The following is a 17,958-nucleotide window of genomic DNA, read 5'->3' as shown; positions in this document are numbered from 1 at the left end:
ATTTCAGCATGTGTATTATGCAGATACACACAATAAGGATATGTTTAAATGACAGAGATCATTTTATGCTTCTGGAATATAAACATACTATGAAAGTAAGAGAAATATTCCTTTTAATATACCAGGAAAACTTAAAAGGGGGCTAGCTTCCTTTTGTAGGCATGTGCTAATAACTAGTAACTATGGACCTCCATTGCTAACACAAGAATAAGGGAGATCACTAGAAAAGAACCCATTACATTATGTTCTCATTTCTAGTAACTTCCAAGTGACAAATACTAGTTTGTTGTGGTTATAGAGTCCTGATTTCCTTTAAGAATACCTGGAGGAGAGATGACTTTTAGGATCTGAAGGTCATTGGTCACTTTGATCCTGAAAACAGCCTGACATCAGCAACTTAATCATTACTGTTTAAGCAGAATTATATTTATACTGACAAACTGATTAACTCCTTGATCAATTTTCTTTCCATCCCAAACTTGCCAATCACTGTCCTTTCATTGACATTAATTTTATTAGGATTACTTATGTTGTATTTACACTTTTAAGATGATTTCATTCATGATAAGTCTTAATGTCACATTAATTTTGCCAGCTAGAGCTTCTGCTATTTTCACTTTTCTTTCTGTCAGGTCCTTATGCACAGATGCAAATGTGTGAGGCACAGTTTCAGGAAAGAGAAAGGAGTGTGGCAGAGAATGAGTGAGGAAGAGGCTCAAAGAAAGAAGCAAACAGAGAAAAATGAAACACAGCTGTCCTGGCTTCAAAGATGGGGTTACACAGCCTGTTTAAAATATCCCTAGACTTCATTTCACGGAGATAGTCTCTAGGGCAGCACAGATGTTGGAGAAACTGAGCTGCCCTAAGAATGGTATGGTGGGAATCTACTTAAGGGGATGGCTTGATCATTCCAAACTGAATTTCTTGATGACGTGGACAGGAGTTTTGCCACTACTCTGGTTTTCAAAATATAGTTAGTCCAGAGAACCTGTGGAGGCACCTGATGTAAAAACTATTTTTACAGTAACAACAACAACAATAATAATAATACTCTACCAACATTGCACTGATGAAGCAAAGTGATGGTGGGTAGAACTGCTGACATTTTACCATAGAATTGGTGAAGTGGCATCAAACTGTACAGTGGTCAATATATTTTTCACCACAGCAAAAAAAAAAAAAAAAAAAAAATTGCCAGTTTAAACTAAGGATGTACTTAGTGAACAGTAAAACAAAGTAATAATTCTACTAAATCTCATCTTTTGGACACTCTGTATGGCCAAGAGGAAAGTGCCTGGGAAGAACTTCTGTTGCACTCTGGACTGCAACAGTCATTCTAAGGAAAAGCATGTGCACAGTTGTTTGAGTTACAAATTAAACCACCCATTTTTCCAAGAAGCACTATTTTCTTCTTGGAATAATGATGGACACATTGTGTTTGTTCAGTTTTAGTTATTTTCAGACATTTTCTCAAAAATGAGTCTGTCACATCAAGGAAAACAACTGACCATTTTGTGTGTGATGATAAAATTTGTACTTTAAAGAGAAAATCAAATTTCGGAAAACTTGCATCTAGCATCTTGACAGCTTTCCAATATTCAGAAGCTTTCCTGATGAGAATGGTATGATACTAACAAATGTGAAATGTTTGATGTTGTATGCTGAAATGTGTCAACTTTTGAAAGATCTGAATAATACAAAATTTCTATCTGATCAATGCATGATCCTACAAATCATACTTGCGTAAAATTCATTTAATGTACTAGTAAGACCAATAGATTTTAATACCAGAATATGAAAAGTTAGTTAAAATAGTTTAAGATTCCATGGTAGAATAAAACTTTAATAACTATTACCTGGAGATTTTACAGTGTAGTACAAAAGCAGAATATAGAATGATTATTAAAAAACTTCTCTTTTCCGGCCCTCCCTGGTGGCGCAGTGGGTTAAAGCACAGCACTGAGAATCTAAAGCCGCTTCCGCATGAGTTCGATTCCCACCTGCCCCGGAAGTGACCACATGGAGAGGCAGACCTCTCCTGAGCCGCCCGCTGCTCCCCTCAGCAGTGTACTTCGTCGATCTGCCTGTTCTGTTCCCCACTCTGTCTCTGGTGAAGCCTCTCACTGCCCCTGAGCCTCTGGCCTGTACCCCAGTTCTGTATGCACAATAAATAAATCTTAAAAAAAAAAAAATTCTCTTTTCCAAATACATAGGTCTGTGACACCAGATTTTCTTCATACAACTTAACGAAACAAGTGTAAGGAGAGGTGAAAAGGATTTGCAAAATGTAAAATAGTGCTGCTCTTCTTACTAATATTTTATGAAGAAAACTATTTTCCATTGTTTTGATATATAATATGTGTATATTAAATATAAGGTATATGCAATACATAATTATTATATGTAATATATATACTGTAAAGAGTTAGCATTTCATTATGAAGATAAAGAATAGTTAAAAATTTCCAAGGAATTCCAATTATCAAATTATCTATTCCATCAATTACATTCATCAATAAGTATCAAAAGATAGAAACCAAAATAAACAAGAGCTCTTTGTGGTTCCCAATATTAATAAGCTAAGGGAGTCCTGAGACCAAAAAACTTTGGAAATACTACTCTCCCATGATAACTTCTGATTTCTCAGTGTATTCTCACAACACTACTCCCATGAAACAATTCATAGTAAAGAACTCCACTGTGTGATAAGTTTCTAGACTTTGCAAAAGCATATGCCGCTCTTGCAAAGATACAACTCATATTTCATTGTAGAGTTTCTGTGAGTTACTGCTGTCCTCCATTTATTCCATTTTGTGTAATTGATTGTTTCTTTATATGCCCCAGGAAGTTTATGAGTGAGGGACGTATGAAATCTACCATAACTCACCTTCAAGTCTCACCACAAGGGGCACCTTGAGTTCCAGTTCTCGACAGGCTTTGGTGATCCCATTAGCAATAATGGCACAATTGACAATTCCACCAAAGATATTGACAAGGATGGCTTCAACCTGAAATAAGCATAGGAAGGTCCCCATCAAAATGCTGACAGCAAACATTCTTAAAAAAAAAAAAAAACAAAAAAAACAAAAAAACAACTGATTAACCAAGAGAGGCAATTAAAATAAGACCCTGTCTTTTGTTTTTAACATAGAACATAAAAACCTTGAAAAGGCCTAGAAAATATTAAGTTAAAAATCTATTGCTGAGTTACTAAATATCAACCCATATTATTTCAACAATCACTACTCATCCAGTCACCATTCATTTATTTTAAACTGTCTCCTTGTTTTTCTAATATTATTGTCTGAAACTATTCTTTTGAGTTGTGTTATTTAAAATTTCATGCACTTATACTTTTTCTCCCCATGGTCTATACTTCAATTTTTATTTGCTAGGGATTTCAGAGGGTACTTCTAAACTAGGAACTTATTAATTGTTTTGTATTAATAGGCAACAAATCAAATGTTTCTGTAATTCCTTAATACCTCATTGATATGCTAAAGGTAGATTCTCAAATGTGAGAGTGTTTAATTATCTGAGATAACAACCTTTTTGATTCAAAAAAGGAGACCCCCAAAAGAACTAGATACAAGCTCATATCACAAATAAGGATGCAAAGATAGTCAAGCCATTACAGGATTTTTTCAGAAATGTAAATTTCAACCTATCATGTTAACCTGTTTATACCTATTCCAAATTCAAAGGCATGCAGACCAAAAAAATTGTAGTTGTCCTGACTTGACAAATAGGCATAAGAAAATCCTGTATAATTAGCATGAAGAACGAGATAATGAAGAGAATTCATTATCTAGATTAATTGATAACACCCACAGAAAATGGCTATTCATCAAGCTAAAGGCATCAAAATTCCAAGAATGGAGCTAAAATTATGCTACACTAATGACAAAGCATATATGTGTACAGTGAGAGTGCCATTTTTAAATCCCATTATTTCACTATGCTAAATTAACTACACAAAACATATGAGCAAAGAATACATTAGACCTGTACAGCACTTATCTAGTTTAGAAAGCACCATTAAATGAACCCTCATTTTTTAATTTTGATCCTTGCCAGAACCCTACTCAGTAAGTATAGAGTTAACCTTCTGTACAAATTCAAGGAACTCACGAGGTTACACAAATAACATGAAGCAGTGGTGAGGCCAAAGTCAGTGTTCTAGATCACCTACTGAGTCTTCACGTCAGGTGTAGAACAATGAACATACTGTGTCTTTGAACATGGTGCTCCATCAACAAAGTGGGACTATCTAGTTGGTAAGGTTTTTGAAAGGTCTAGATGAAATAATACATGTGAAATGCTTAATGCACGCCTAAAGATTACTTGATGGATATTTATATATGCGTCTAGTTCAACAAACAATGATGAAGGTAGACAAGTTACCTAGAAAGCAAGTAAGATAAAACCACTTTCAGCTCTTTTGAATCAAATATCACAAACACCAATTTATAGAAGCTTAATAGAATAGGTCATGTTTTAAGAACAAAACAAATGAGCAATATTTTGAGACCAGTTAAAAGATTAGGGCCACTCCCCAAGAAGAACTCTCCCGACGGCAAGCTGACTGGTAGGCAGAAGCTTGCTTTCTAATGACAGCTATTAAATGCTGTTAACACTGAAGCTTGATAGAGCAGTATTTTACAAAGAGCTGTGGGATAGAGAGAATCTTGCCAGAACAATGGAGGAAAAACACTCAAGAACAATAATGACTCTGAGGGACCAAGTGAGAATCTTAAGAACTGCTGTGGTTCACTCAGCTGTGTGGAAGAACCAGGTTTTCTGGTGAAGTCCATAGATACCTGTGCACCTCTGACATCTTCCAACTGGTACAATCTCTGTGAGTCCAGATGTCAACTGCTTTTCGGTGAAGTTTTGTTATCTCATCAAGTTAGAGCAAGTTGCTGTGTCATAATCTACCTAGAACTATCCATTTTACAGTTACATTATGCACGAACACATGTGATTTCACCTACATAGGAAGGAGTGGGGAGCAAGAGGCCCGTAACCCTTGACCCAATACTACTTAGTGGGCACGTGCCCTGGAGTGAGTGTCAAGTATGAACTGTGGATCTGGTGCTGCCTCAGTAGGTATAAATTCCCGCACGTCTCTCATATTTCAGCAACTTACTGTGTTTAATGGGCATGTAACATTACACATACATATTCTTCATACATCACTTGAACTGATGCTAAATCAAGAAAAAGTCTTCTTTTCTAACAGTGGAAAAATAATGGGCTTTCTCCAAATCTACTAAGTAATCCTGCCTTTCTAATGTAGTTTATTTCCTCTTATCCTCTATCTCTACCCCCAAGATACAAAACCCTGTGTGGGTCACCTTTGTGTTCCTCTACAATAGGCCTATGTGGTTTTTCCACCAGCAGCTATCACAATCCATGACATAGCATAACCATCTAATAAAAAATGGTTTCAAGAGTGAGTGAATTAAATTAACTTCAATAGACACCTAATGACCATACTCCTTGCACTGGGCACAGAATTAAGTGCTTGGGATAGGAAGATGAATAAGATTATCACTGTCCTCAGGGAACTCAGGTGAGCACCAATGATACAGATGGCAGTGATGAGAGGAGCTTTCTGGCTGGGATACAAACATTCCAGTTGCCAAGAAGAATGTTAAAGCAGGGACTCAGGTAGAAAGGGCCTGCCAGGATGAAGGTGGAACTGCATCCAGCTTGGTTCATTCAGGAATTGTAGGTTGACTGGAGGAGTAACTAAGATGGTACAGATAATGTAGAAAATGCAGCTGACAGAGGCCAGGGTGGGAACCTGGCTCTTTTTTGTTGATTCCTTCTTTCTCTACAGGGCAGAGGAGGGGTGATATGAAAAAAACAGCAGGGCAGAGAGAAGAGTGAGTGCATGAGAAAACAAGATGAGAAATACAAAGTGATTGTGTTAGCCTAAGAGGGTAAGGAGAGAGGGGGGTCCAGAAAAGGGAGAGAGAAAAAGCAAGCAGTGAGAAAGAGAAGAAAGTTTGCCCAATATTCACAAAGGACTTAGAGATTTTACAAGGCTAGCAACAAGACAAAGAAGTGCACAGGCTGCTAAACTCACAGACATGGGATTGTGTAGGACACGGGATACCACAGAGCACTAGGAAGGTCTCACTCCACTGAGATGATGCTGTTCTCTCCCACTATAAAGTCATTTGCTACAGTCATGCACTTTAATGGAAATCTGATTTAAGGTTTCACTCTGGGCCAATTTCTATAATTAACTACTGTAATCTGCAATCTCAAACTGAGAATAAAATTAAGACAGCTTGAAAATGAAAGCCTCATGACATCATTATTATTATTTAGCATTTATAAGGCATGTCAAATTTTCAATGGATGCCTCACATGTTCATTCATTATTACAACCACTAATTGCTGTTTCATAGCAATAACAACAGCAACTTTTAATGGTCTTTTTTCTTTTTTTTTTTTCCTTCTCTTGCCAACAGAATGTTAAGAAAATATCAATGCTAGGTCTATTTCAGTATCCAGAGACTTTCCTGAAGGTTCCTGAGTGCTTTAAGGAATAAAGTTTTCCAAATTCTCAGGTGAGAATTACAAGGTTTGCTATTTACTGTTTTACCAAAGTAAAGATCATCTAATGATGCAGTTAAGGTACCAGAGAGAGAGAGCACAACTTCCTTAGTCTCTAGACGACACCTCCCATGGTGAGGTCCATGGCAGCTCAGATGCTGAAAACTGTGCAGGTTGTCCAGAGTCTGAATTCAGGATTTTAAAATGTCTCTTATGTTTGGCTCTGCACATTATACTCTGATTATAGATTCTAATCTGGATTTTGTCCACAACTAAAACTAAAAATGAAATTAAAACAAACTTCTCTCTCACCTTTGATCTTATTTGAGTTTTCACCCTCTTTCTCTTAGTCTGTCCAGCTAAAGGTTTGTCAATTTTGTTTATTTTCAGAAAACCAGCTTTTGGTTTCACTGGTATTTTGGACTATCCTTTTAATTTTTATTTCACTGAATTTTGTCTTTTTTTTTATCATCATTTCTTTCCTTCAGATCTGGGGACTTTTTGTTGTATTTCTACATTTTGTGCTAGTTCCTTGAGATGAGAGACAGGATTTTTAGACTTTTCTAGTTTGTTAATGTGGGCCTATATTGCTATATACTTTTAGGACAGTTTTTGTGTGTTCTGTATATTCTTAAATGTTGTGTCCTGATTATCATTTGCCTCTGAGTATGTTTTGATTTCTTCTTTGACTTCCTCATTAACCCAGTGGTCATTCAGTGATGAATGAATCAAGAAGATATGGCACATGTACACATGGAATACTACTCTGCAATCAAAAAGATAAAGACATGCTATCTGTGCTAACATGGGTAGAACTGAGAGAAGACGACGCAACCAGAGTAAAGTGGTAGAAAAGAACTTGGTACATTTGAGAAACTGAACAGAACCCAACATCAGGTGCTTAAGACTTGAGGAGTGGAGTCAGGGGGAAAAAGCAGACTACCCTGAAGGGGCCACAGAGACTTAAAGAGTAAAATCATGAGAAGGAGCTGGGGAATTCTCGGCTTTGGGAGTGCTACACTGATGTCAGGGAGGTTGGAAAGGGAGCTATCATTCATTAAGATTCCACTATGAGATTTACATGAGATTTAACAAGATAGATTTTATGTCTCCATTTTGTGGATCTACTGAGGCTCAGAGGGCTTACAGTTTCATAGCTATTAAGTAATACAATTCAGATCGAATGTCTTTCACCATCATACCATGTACAGAATCATTTAGAACAGCGAAGAAATCTTAAGGGTGCCACTGACATCATCAGGGGCCAGCAATTTTTTTTCTGGTAGAAATATATTCTTATTAGTCTATAAATACTTTAGATGTTGTGGACAGTGTCAGTCTTAAACACTCAACTCTGCTATGAATGCAATCAGAGACACTCTGAACAGACCACTTACAAAAACAAGTGGTGGCCTGCTTTGGCCCATAAATAACCACAGCTGCCAACCCTGATCTAGGCATGATTTAGTTCCTGTTTACCCTCAAAATCATCACAACAAGCATCCCACCAACTTTGGATCATTTGATATTTCTTTGACAATGTTTTTCAGACTTAAGTTCTCTTCCTTCATTACATCATTTTCTTGCCATGATTGAGAACATGAAGGTACCCAAGCTACCTTCCCAGGCTGATTAAATACATCCATTCCAACTTTATAGCCTTCCTGTGAAACAAAACCTGTACATTTAGTAAGATCATAAAGTTAGCTGATGCTTTTACTGTATTCTTTTTCCCTTCCTGACAGTAGCTGGAAGTCAGCCATTTTGCAACACTTACTGCAAGTGGTTAAAAGTATTGTGTTGCATTTAAAACACTGTAGCATATACTCCTAGCACATTAAATACAACTATTGAGTTTGCCTTTGCTTATTTCAATTCTGCCTGCATATTTAGTTCCATTGTAGTGTGTAATGCTGATAAAAATTAAGCAAATGTGTTTATATTAGGCAAGATAGGGATTTAAAAAAAAAATCACAAGTTCTTTTAATTCTCCAGGTTGCTGCTCTTGTTTAAGCATCTGTTTTTGTAGAACAATTTTTTTCTCTCTTTTTTGTTGTTGTTTTTATTTTCCTGAATTCTAATCATGTCTTCTAATCCATTGGCAGTCAAGGAAGGAAAGTAAATGGTGAAGGAAATTAGATGCAGCTTGGATAATTGATGTTTGTATGCCCGGCTTTAATAAAAATACTCTGCTAAATTAGAGGGGAGTCGAAATGGATTCAGTCAATAAGGAAGTGATTCAGGTGAGGAATTCAGTCTTGGGTTTGTTGTAATCTTACAAATGAGCTGACAGATCAGTTCAACTGGGACCAGATTCACCTTGTGCTGAAGTTGAGGTGAGCTGGTCTGAATTGCTTTTCTATCTTTGGTTTATTCTTGAAGTTTAAAGTTATTTTCTTTTGTAAGAATTCAGGCATTTGAATTCTTGGGTTCAAATAAATGATGTACCCTCCATAAAGATACAAATGATATCAGAACAATAGTACTTTTAAAAATACCATGCCATTCTTCCCTTACTAAATACTTTTCAGTAAGTTCACAATCCACTTTAATATTTTCAGAGTCCAAAGAAAACATAGTGAAATCATCTTTAATACCAAAGAACATTTTGGCATTTCTAATTACTCATATCAAGATAACCCCAACCAGTTTACTCCAACTTTGCAAAAGTGACAGCATGGAAATGACATGCAATGGATAAATAATATTTTGATGGACGGACAAGTTTCCATTAAACTTGATGTCTGAAAACAGCCAGGATGAACTAAGGGAAATGTGTCTGATCTGTCCTTGACTTTCTATTCTCTTATTCCTGAATTCTTCACCCTACTTATATCCTATAGTAAGTAAAAGTAGGGTGCACATATGCCCTGGGTGGCCTGTGCCTTTTACTCATCTGGCTCTCCTGCTTGATCCCAACCTCAGGATGGGGGGAGGATGCCCCAGAAAGCTCAAAGCAGATCAGTGATCTTTTTATTTTTCAAATTTTTTATTTATTTAGGTTCAGGTGGTCAGAAGATTCACCAGAGACAGAGTGGGGAGCAGAACAGGCAGTTCTACTGAAATGCACTGCTAGGGGAGTAGCAGGCAAGCCAGGAGAGGTCTGATGGGCCATGTGGGTCACCTCCCTGGCCAGGGATTGAATTTATGCTGCAGTGGCTGGTGAAAGCGTCATAGTGTTGAGACTTTAACGCTTGAGCCACCAGGGAGGTCCCAGAGCCAACAGTCTTCATGGATATGGCTACAGTCTTCATCTCACAGGAGCAGGATTGTTGAATTATATCTAAAGGAACCTCTACAGAGATGTGATGCCTAAAGCCTGTAGGGCATTGGCTTCAGTGGGTTCCTGCATTTGACTTAGAACCAGTATGTCAGATCCTCTGTGGGATGTTTAGGGAAATGAACTATCCACTGAAGAGAAAATAAGAACAATCATTAGAAATGAAAATGATTCCTGGTCTTTAGAAATGAAAATGATTCCAGTTACCAGAGGAAAATGGACTTTCCATAATACTAGAGATCAGCACTAAACCCAGGAGAGGTATTTAAGAAGCCATTTAGTGGAGAGTTTCTGTAAAATTATTGCAGATAATCAATGTTAGAAAATCTTGAACCAGCTGAAAAGCTTCTGTTCATGAGTTATCCTACTGGAACAAAACTCTGTGAATGAAATGTGGTGTGGGAAAGCATTCAGGGATTGATCTTTCATTAAAGATCAGCAAACATCACACTGGACACAAACCTTTTCGATGTGAGAAATGTGGGCATGACTGCAACTGTCTCCGACCAGAGCTTACATGTGGAAACAGACATCACAGAGGAATCCCATGACTGTTAGGATACTGGGGGAGCATCTAAGAGACCTGGAAAGAGCCTCAGTAGCAAAAAATCCTTTGACTAAAAAACATGACAAACTTTGGTCCCTTATCCTTTTGGGAAATGTAAAGAGTCACAATGGGCAGAAAACCCATGTGTCCCACACTCAGGAAAACATGTATGCATTATGTTACTTCATCAACAGGTGCTATAACTCTGGACCACTAGCTATCCCCTTGAGCTCTGCCTGGATCGGCCCCAAACAAGCTGCACATTGGAAGTTAGTCCTCTTCTAGGAAAGAGTCCAAAGATTTTTTATTTTTTTTTTTTTACAATTACCCTTACCATGGACTCTAAACTGCTTGGATTCACACAGTTCCTTTTATCTTCCTATCGCTCTTTGATGTCCATCAGGACAGTTCTCAGGCCACCACACTTAGTCATCTCCTCCTTCTACCGCCCCAATAACTTTCCAACCTTTTGCTAACTCCATGATTTCTCTAATAAACATTTTGCTCCTTGACTACTAGTGCCATCTCACAATTCTACAACAGGTTTAACAGTATAGTCACAAATACAGGTACCATACGGCCCTACTTGCAATGTGAAGGCTGAACTGAACTTCCACTTATTGTTTCTGGATTCTTGCCTGATTAAAGCAAGCACTTGCGAATGTATTTGTTAGCATGTGTGGATTTTCTCATATATACGGCTATATTTTCTTATAATTCACTGCTATCTAAATGATAAACTCATTGTACTTAATTCCTCTTTTTTTTTTTGCATTATTCAAAATAATGTGCAGGGTTTTTTTTTTTTTTTTTTGACACTGTTCTCTACATTATTTCTCAGAAAGCTTTCTCCATACTTACAAGTGTTACTATGTTTTGTTTCATTATCTGAAAGGATATTTAAAACAACCCATTCTGGAGAATTAACTTATTGTAATTGTGTCAATTTTACTACATATATTCTGCAGTAATAGTATTAAATGCATATAATTTTTGGCATTTTTCTTTCTGGTATGTTTTCTTCCCTACTAATTATCTTCTTTTCATTAAAAACTAGAAGGAAAATGCTAAGGACAATTAACATTTTTTGAGTATTAGTTTTCCTTGGTGCTAGAAATTACATGCTACAATTTCCCCCAGAAAGCACACTGAGACTCAAAAGAGCCTAACTTGTACAATATCACAAAGCTGCAAAATGATAAAGCTAGGACTTGAACCAAGTCCATACTTTTACTGCTTCCTCAGGCTCTATCTCTAGCATCATGATTTTCATGACTATATCTCTATATCTGGCTATAATTCTCAAATTTGAGTTCCACGACTGGCCAAAAGCCCCAGTTCTATTTTGGTCTTATTTCCAAGTTTCAAGTGCATGCTTCTGAGTCATATTTTGATGCCCTGATATTTCTTGCTCTTGATCTCCCTGCTCAGTTAAAATAGATCACAAGATATCTTTGAGAGTTTTGTGGAACAAAGCCAGTTCAAAGTTTTGCGGTTTTCAAAACCAGTATGTTTCCTACAACTGGAAGTATTGGTTCAGAGCTGTGGTTTGAAATCTTAGATGGAAATGGAGAGTAGTGATGATGGTTTCAGAGTAGGTCTTGGCATTCAAAATTTAGAGTCTGTCCTGAACATGGATAGATGTCCTCCATGCCCCTTTCCACAGACTGAGAAGCTATTTTGCCCCTTTCTGACACAATGAAATATGTTCCTTTGTCACTTATTACTTCTAATTATGTTCAGGATAATTTGAATGGAGAACTTAAGCCATCAGAGATATCATTGATGGAGATTTTAAATGTCAGGAGATGGAGTCGCCACTGAAGATTACTCTGAGTGAATGGCTGTTTGGAGAGGTGTGCTGAAAACTCTGTCACACTGAACCACATCCTGGTTCAGTGTGACAGAGGCCTGTTAATAAGGGTGCCACCATGGCAGCACAGGAAAAAAACTTAACAAGTATATTACACATTTGTCTCTCTAACTGTGGAATTAAATAATGTGATTTTTAGCATTGCCTCTCTTTTGGTGGATTTTACAAAGAAAGTATCAGAGTCATCTTAAATTTATTTAAGTTATTAAGGCTCTTGCAATACTACTGTGATATTTAGTTTGGCCACAGGATCATTTGAATCTGAAAGAATAAAAAATGAAAGAACAAGGAGACTTTGGCCTTACCTTTCACCAGAAAGCACCAATAGACTTAGGAATAAAAATAAATAAATAAGGCATACAATATTCACTTAAGAAAAGAGCTATTAGAATTGACTGTTGAGAAATATTTTGGTTACAAAACTGCCTTCCTAGCTTAGCAGATAATTGCTTTCAAGGCAGGATACTCATTGCTTATAATGCAATATCTATATTTTATTTGTAATGGAAGCTACATCGGTGCAGATTAAGAATATTTATTGGCACATTATTTCTGAGCAATTTTTTGTCCAATCGTCTTAGACTTATGTCATCTTGATGAATGTGAATATGTATACTCCATCATCATTAGTTGGAGAGTTAATATAGAAAACACCCATAAAATTGGCAACTTGGTGAAGAACCCATTTATTAATCTATAAACAGGATGTCTATCCGTCTATTGTTGGAACATAATGGTCTCCACAGGGTAACTGTTCCTACAAGAAAGGGGGAAAAAATGCTTCTATATGGGTGATTTCTTTGCCTTTATTCATGATTGACATCAATTAAAAAAAAATTAGCCAAGCAGACAACCAAAAATTAGGACCACACAGATTTATACTTCACACCACAGAGAAATGAAGATAAATTTAGTTAATAGCAAAACCCACTGTTTCTGTAAATAACAAGTCTAATGTAAGATGAAGGTGGAATATAATGATTTTGTGATGCTGCATGCATCTGTTCAAGGAAACCTATTTGATCATTTTGTTTTCTGGCAAAACAAAGGGTTGACAAAGATTCATATCAGAACCCTTAATGGATAAATATTTGACTGGGAAAAGTATAACTCTAGGCTTCCAGCTACAACATTGAATTTAAGTTTATTCCTTATACACTATATTTCATATTAAAATTATTTTAAGTAAAATACTATTTCAAATTTGTACATGTTTCTTATAGGAGATCTCACTGGCAAGTGTGTAAAAAGAAATTTACTACCATATTTCTTTGTTAGCATAAGCTTGTAATTCATTCAATAAAATCCTACACTTTTTTTCCCCCCTACAAATGTCCTCCAACACTAAACCTCACCCCCAGAATCCTAAACGCCAAAACTGTCACTGAAGATACTATTCTTTTGGCATCTGAAATTCAAATTAAGGTAAATTAAGCAAAATACAAACCAGAACTCTACAAAGTTACCCATTAAATAATCTGTCATTACAAATATTAACATCCTATTTGTATTCAGGCTCCTCTGAAATGTCTGGGCAGAACTGGTACTTGGTAATATATGATATAAGGCAGAGAGGCATCTATGGAACTCACTTTGCATCTCCTAGCAGCATCACCCAAAACTTCCTCAGCTATAGAGATATTCTAAAATTACAGAGATCACTCTCTGACTGTGCTGTAATCTGTTGCATAGAAGTCTAATTTATTTGTACTGTTCAGCAAATGTCAGAATGCCGTGTTTGGAGTAAATTAAAAACTATATTGGCAAAGACCTCCCCACAGTCCGCTAGGAATGAAATTTAACAAAAGTCTTTATATCTCAGAGTCTGAATCATTGTTTGTTTCTTCTCCTCGTGGTTAAACTTGGATGTTAGAGTTCTGGGGCTATTAGACTTTTTTGTTTGTTTGTTTTTACAAAAGGCTTACAAAATATGCTGCCCCCTGAGGTAAATGTAAATGTTCAACAGAAAATCAAAAGGATATCAGTGCGGGAGGTCTTTTATTTCCAAGGACCCCTAGTTCAGGCCACTCTCCCACCTTGCTCTTCTTGATCCTGGCTCCCCACTACAGAACTACATCAACAGATTCCCTTCACAATGGCATCGGGGAAACATTGGCAGGGAAGGGAAGTCAGGGTGTTTCTATTCCTCTAGGGCTCTCAGAGCAGTTCTCTGGAGTGGGGGGTGTCTCTTGACAAAAGCTCTTTTGACATCATCTCACAAAAACCTTCATTACAGATTTTTCAATCTGGTCAAATAAGTATCACTTTCCTCCTTCTATTTGTTTTAGGGATATTGGAGTTAAGCTGCCTGACCAGCTTAGGTATACTCCATAAGCATACTTTTACAAACTGTAAATAAACTCACCAATAAATACCCTGAGTTGAGTGGGTTATTTTCTGTTGAGACTGTTAAAATCCTATTTTGACCAACCCAGAAAGAATTTTTAGAAAATCTTTTCAATTGATTGAAAAGAACCTTCTAGAATTGCTTTTTTTGTTTTGTTTTGTTTTTAATTTAAATCCCTCAACCCAAGCCCCCATCCACCTACAACATACCCATGGCCATGCCCATATTTGCAGTCATGAGTTAAACAATAGCAGTGAAAAAAAAAAATCTGAACACACTTAGCTCAAGCCATTTAATGAGAATTATCAACTTCTTTCTCTGGTTCTTTTTGGGCGATGGCGAACACCCAAGAATCTGAAATTATTGCTCATTAGCTGTCTGGTTCTATACCCAAGGTAAAGGCAGAAAAAGAAAAACAAGTGAGATGCTTTATTATCTTGGGTCCTGTCCATTATAAATGACAAATGATAGTTTGTCAGGTGAAAACAAGCTTCTCAGTACAGAAATGGATTCATTTTGTTTATTAGCTGCAAAAGAAAACTAAGGAAGGCCCATCTAGGTGAGGACTTGCGGTCCTTAGTCACAGCATAAATAGCTCAATAAGACCAAATACTCCCTGTGGCCTCCCAGTCTGTCTAAAGGAGGAAAGCAAGTAACATGGAAACGAGCCTGCAAAGCTGGCTAATGAGTAAAAATGTAGGTCTCTAGCCTTGGCCAAAGATGATATTTAACTTCCATAAAGCTCCAATGACCCAATTGTAAGTAGTGACCCCACACTTATTTCAAAAGTCACATTATTCTGTTTTATCAAGCAAAAAAATGATGCCATTGAACTGCTGATAGTCAATAACAAAATATAACCTAAGGAATCATATATAGGACAACAGCAAGAGAACAATGCAGGGAAGGAAACAGGAATTCAAGTCACAGATGCTCCACACAGCTCTTCCGGGAAGGGAGCTGATCTGGCAATGACAGGCATGAACACGTGCTACCTCAATCCACGTGACTCAGACAGGCAATCGCTTTACTCCTGTGTTAGAGCTTTCTCTTGCTTACAGTTGAAAATGCCCTTTATTCTCTGAAACATGTGAACACAAAATCCCTCTATAAAGGGGGACAGTTTACATATAACTTTGCACATGGGTAGATTTCCTGAACGTGGGGTCTTCCATGGGCTAGACTGGAAGGAAAGCCTTGAATTTACTTATTGCCAGATCAAAGTAGAAGATCTTTGCATTGACTGACAGTTTTATACATAACTTGATGTATTTTGTTAAAAAAAAATAACATTTCCATGAATATTAATTCTAAATTTTCATTCCAGGAACCCTGGGACTGTCTTTTGAGTTGTTCAAGACTACTGAAGAACATCTCCCATTTCTGTGTGCACCACAAGGCTGATACTTCCAGTTATACCCATTTCACATTGTGATCTGCAAATTTCCTTTCAGAACCTGTCATCAAGCTTCACTAAAGGTTCTTACCCACTTCCTCGGAGGACTGTCACCTCTGCCCAGGCAAGGGTGGGAATAGGTATTACAGTCCAATTTCACACTAGTTTCAATCAAATAGCTGTCTTTTTAGATGTATGGGGTACCCTGAAGGCAGAGGTACTTCTTGTGGGAAATTATAGCAAACCACAGAGTATTAGTTTTTAATTGGTGAAAGAGGGACTACACATTCAATGCCCTCAAGGACTAGGCAAGCAAATGAGTAAAGAGGGTCTGTATTGTGAAAAAAGAAAATATTTGAACATGTTGGAGAAGACATGTCTTTTCTAAAGGGCTACTACTACCTAATCCATCCAATTGTTGCATGGGAATATGGGCCTCGTTACAGGATTAGGGAAGTTAAAAATCAGGCATTGTTCCACCTTTCCACTGAAGCTTGGATGATGAGGTCGGGGGAACTGGGCAAGGGGCACTTCCACCTGTAATTACAGACTCCTAGGCCCAGGGAGTTGGGGCATGCATGTGTAAGAGCTCATACCTGTGCCCAGGAAGGCCAGGCATCAAAGGGTGGCACCAGTCTAAGACCACTATGGAGGGGGGTTACTCTGAGGTGAGGCCACAGGAGACCAAGAACACCAGAGAGAGGCCAGAGAAAGAGCAGGGAGATCTGCCAGGGACTGGGACACTCCGTTCTCCCCTGAAGGGCCCTGTGACCATCTTGCCCTTCCCACTAGCCTCAACGCTGGTATACCCATATCTTTTCAAAAGTCAAAAATCTGGATTTTGAAAAACACACAACTTATTAGACAACAATGTATCCATGATCTGTGCCTCAGTACTTGACCATTTGAGCTGCCTCACTAAGCAGAGGTGTCACCATGTGGCAAAGTGCTTCCAAGCCAGTGTTTACACGTCTTTAGTTCTATCCCAATCTTCTCCACAGTTTTCTGATTATTCGTTTCTCCCGAAGTATTAAAAAAAAAACAAAAAACTATGCATGTCATGAAATATTCTGGTGGAAACAGTTCATATGTGAATGAAATAATGTACTGTGAAGCTGTGAAGGGAGGAAAAGGAACAGCATGTTTGAAGAGGAGACCCCATGGGATTTCTGAGGCTAGAGAAGCAGGGGATGGAGAGTTACTGGGCAGGAATCCACATATGCTGACAATAATATTAACAGTGAAAGTGGTCCTTATTAGTCAATTTTAGATGCCAGGGCACTTTTTGAATATTTTAAATGTGCTAATTAACTAGAGGAAAATGGAGTGGCTCAGGTTTTTTCCCACCCCCGGCCACTAGCTTCTGCAGCCACCACCTGTGGTTTGTTTTCTTCCGAGGTTCCATTATTCACATGTGACATTGTGTTGTAAAAACAGCACCTGGGAGCGTGAGCATGGGACACAGCACCTATAAATACAGACATCTGGGCCCAGAAGCCAGCTAGCAAGGGGTGTACACACCTATAAGTATGAGGGTTGGGGTGTACAGGGGAATTAGGAGAGAGAAGAGAAGCCAGTGAGAGGGCTTGGGGATCACTGGGCCTGGATACCTTGGTTTTTTCCTGCCTCTCAGCCACCCAGCCCCCCTCACCTGCCTCCTCCCTGCCTGTAGTCAGCCTGTGTTCGGTTCCCTGCTTCAGCATTAAAGGCCTATTATATCTTCCTAAGGCTGCAACAATCTTTTATCTATTTGCCTGAATCAACAGTGAACCCAGATGCCCACCTCTGGCAAGGTTCCACTAAACTAACTGAACCATATTTCACTACAACCTATGTGGGAAGCAACTGTTTTCCCTATTTTACAGTTGGCACACAGCACACATGCAAGTGGCATTCCCAGGGTCACACACCTGGATAGTGACAGACACTGGTCTGCTTCCAGCAC

The 17,958-nt window shown here is 37.9% G+C and overlaps 1 protein-coding gene across 1 annotated transcript in view; it reads right to left on the bottom strand.

The window, feature by feature from the left end:
• SUCLG2 (succinate-CoA ligase, GDP-forming, beta subunit) overlaps window positions 1-17,958 on the bottom strand; it is a 258,225-nt gene that overhangs the window by 15,495 nt on the left and 224,772 nt on the right. The window contains exon 10 of the mRNA XM_004675993.2: window positions 2,888-3,008. Within this exon, the coding sequence (XP_004676050.1) occupies window positions 2,888-3,008 (121 nt within the window). The remainder of the gene's footprint in view (window positions 1-2,887; window positions 3,009-17,958) is intronic.

Source organism: Condylura cristata, unplaced genomic scaffold, assembly GCF_000260355.1.
Source record: "Condylura cristata isolate star-nosed mole 26May11 unplaced genomic scaffold, ConCri1.0 scaffold00004, whole genome shotgun sequence".
Taxonomy (NCBI): Eukaryota; Metazoa; Chordata; class Mammalia; order Eulipotyphla; family Talpidae; genus Condylura; species Condylura cristata.
This window is presented reverse-complemented; position numbering and strand designations above follow the sequence as displayed.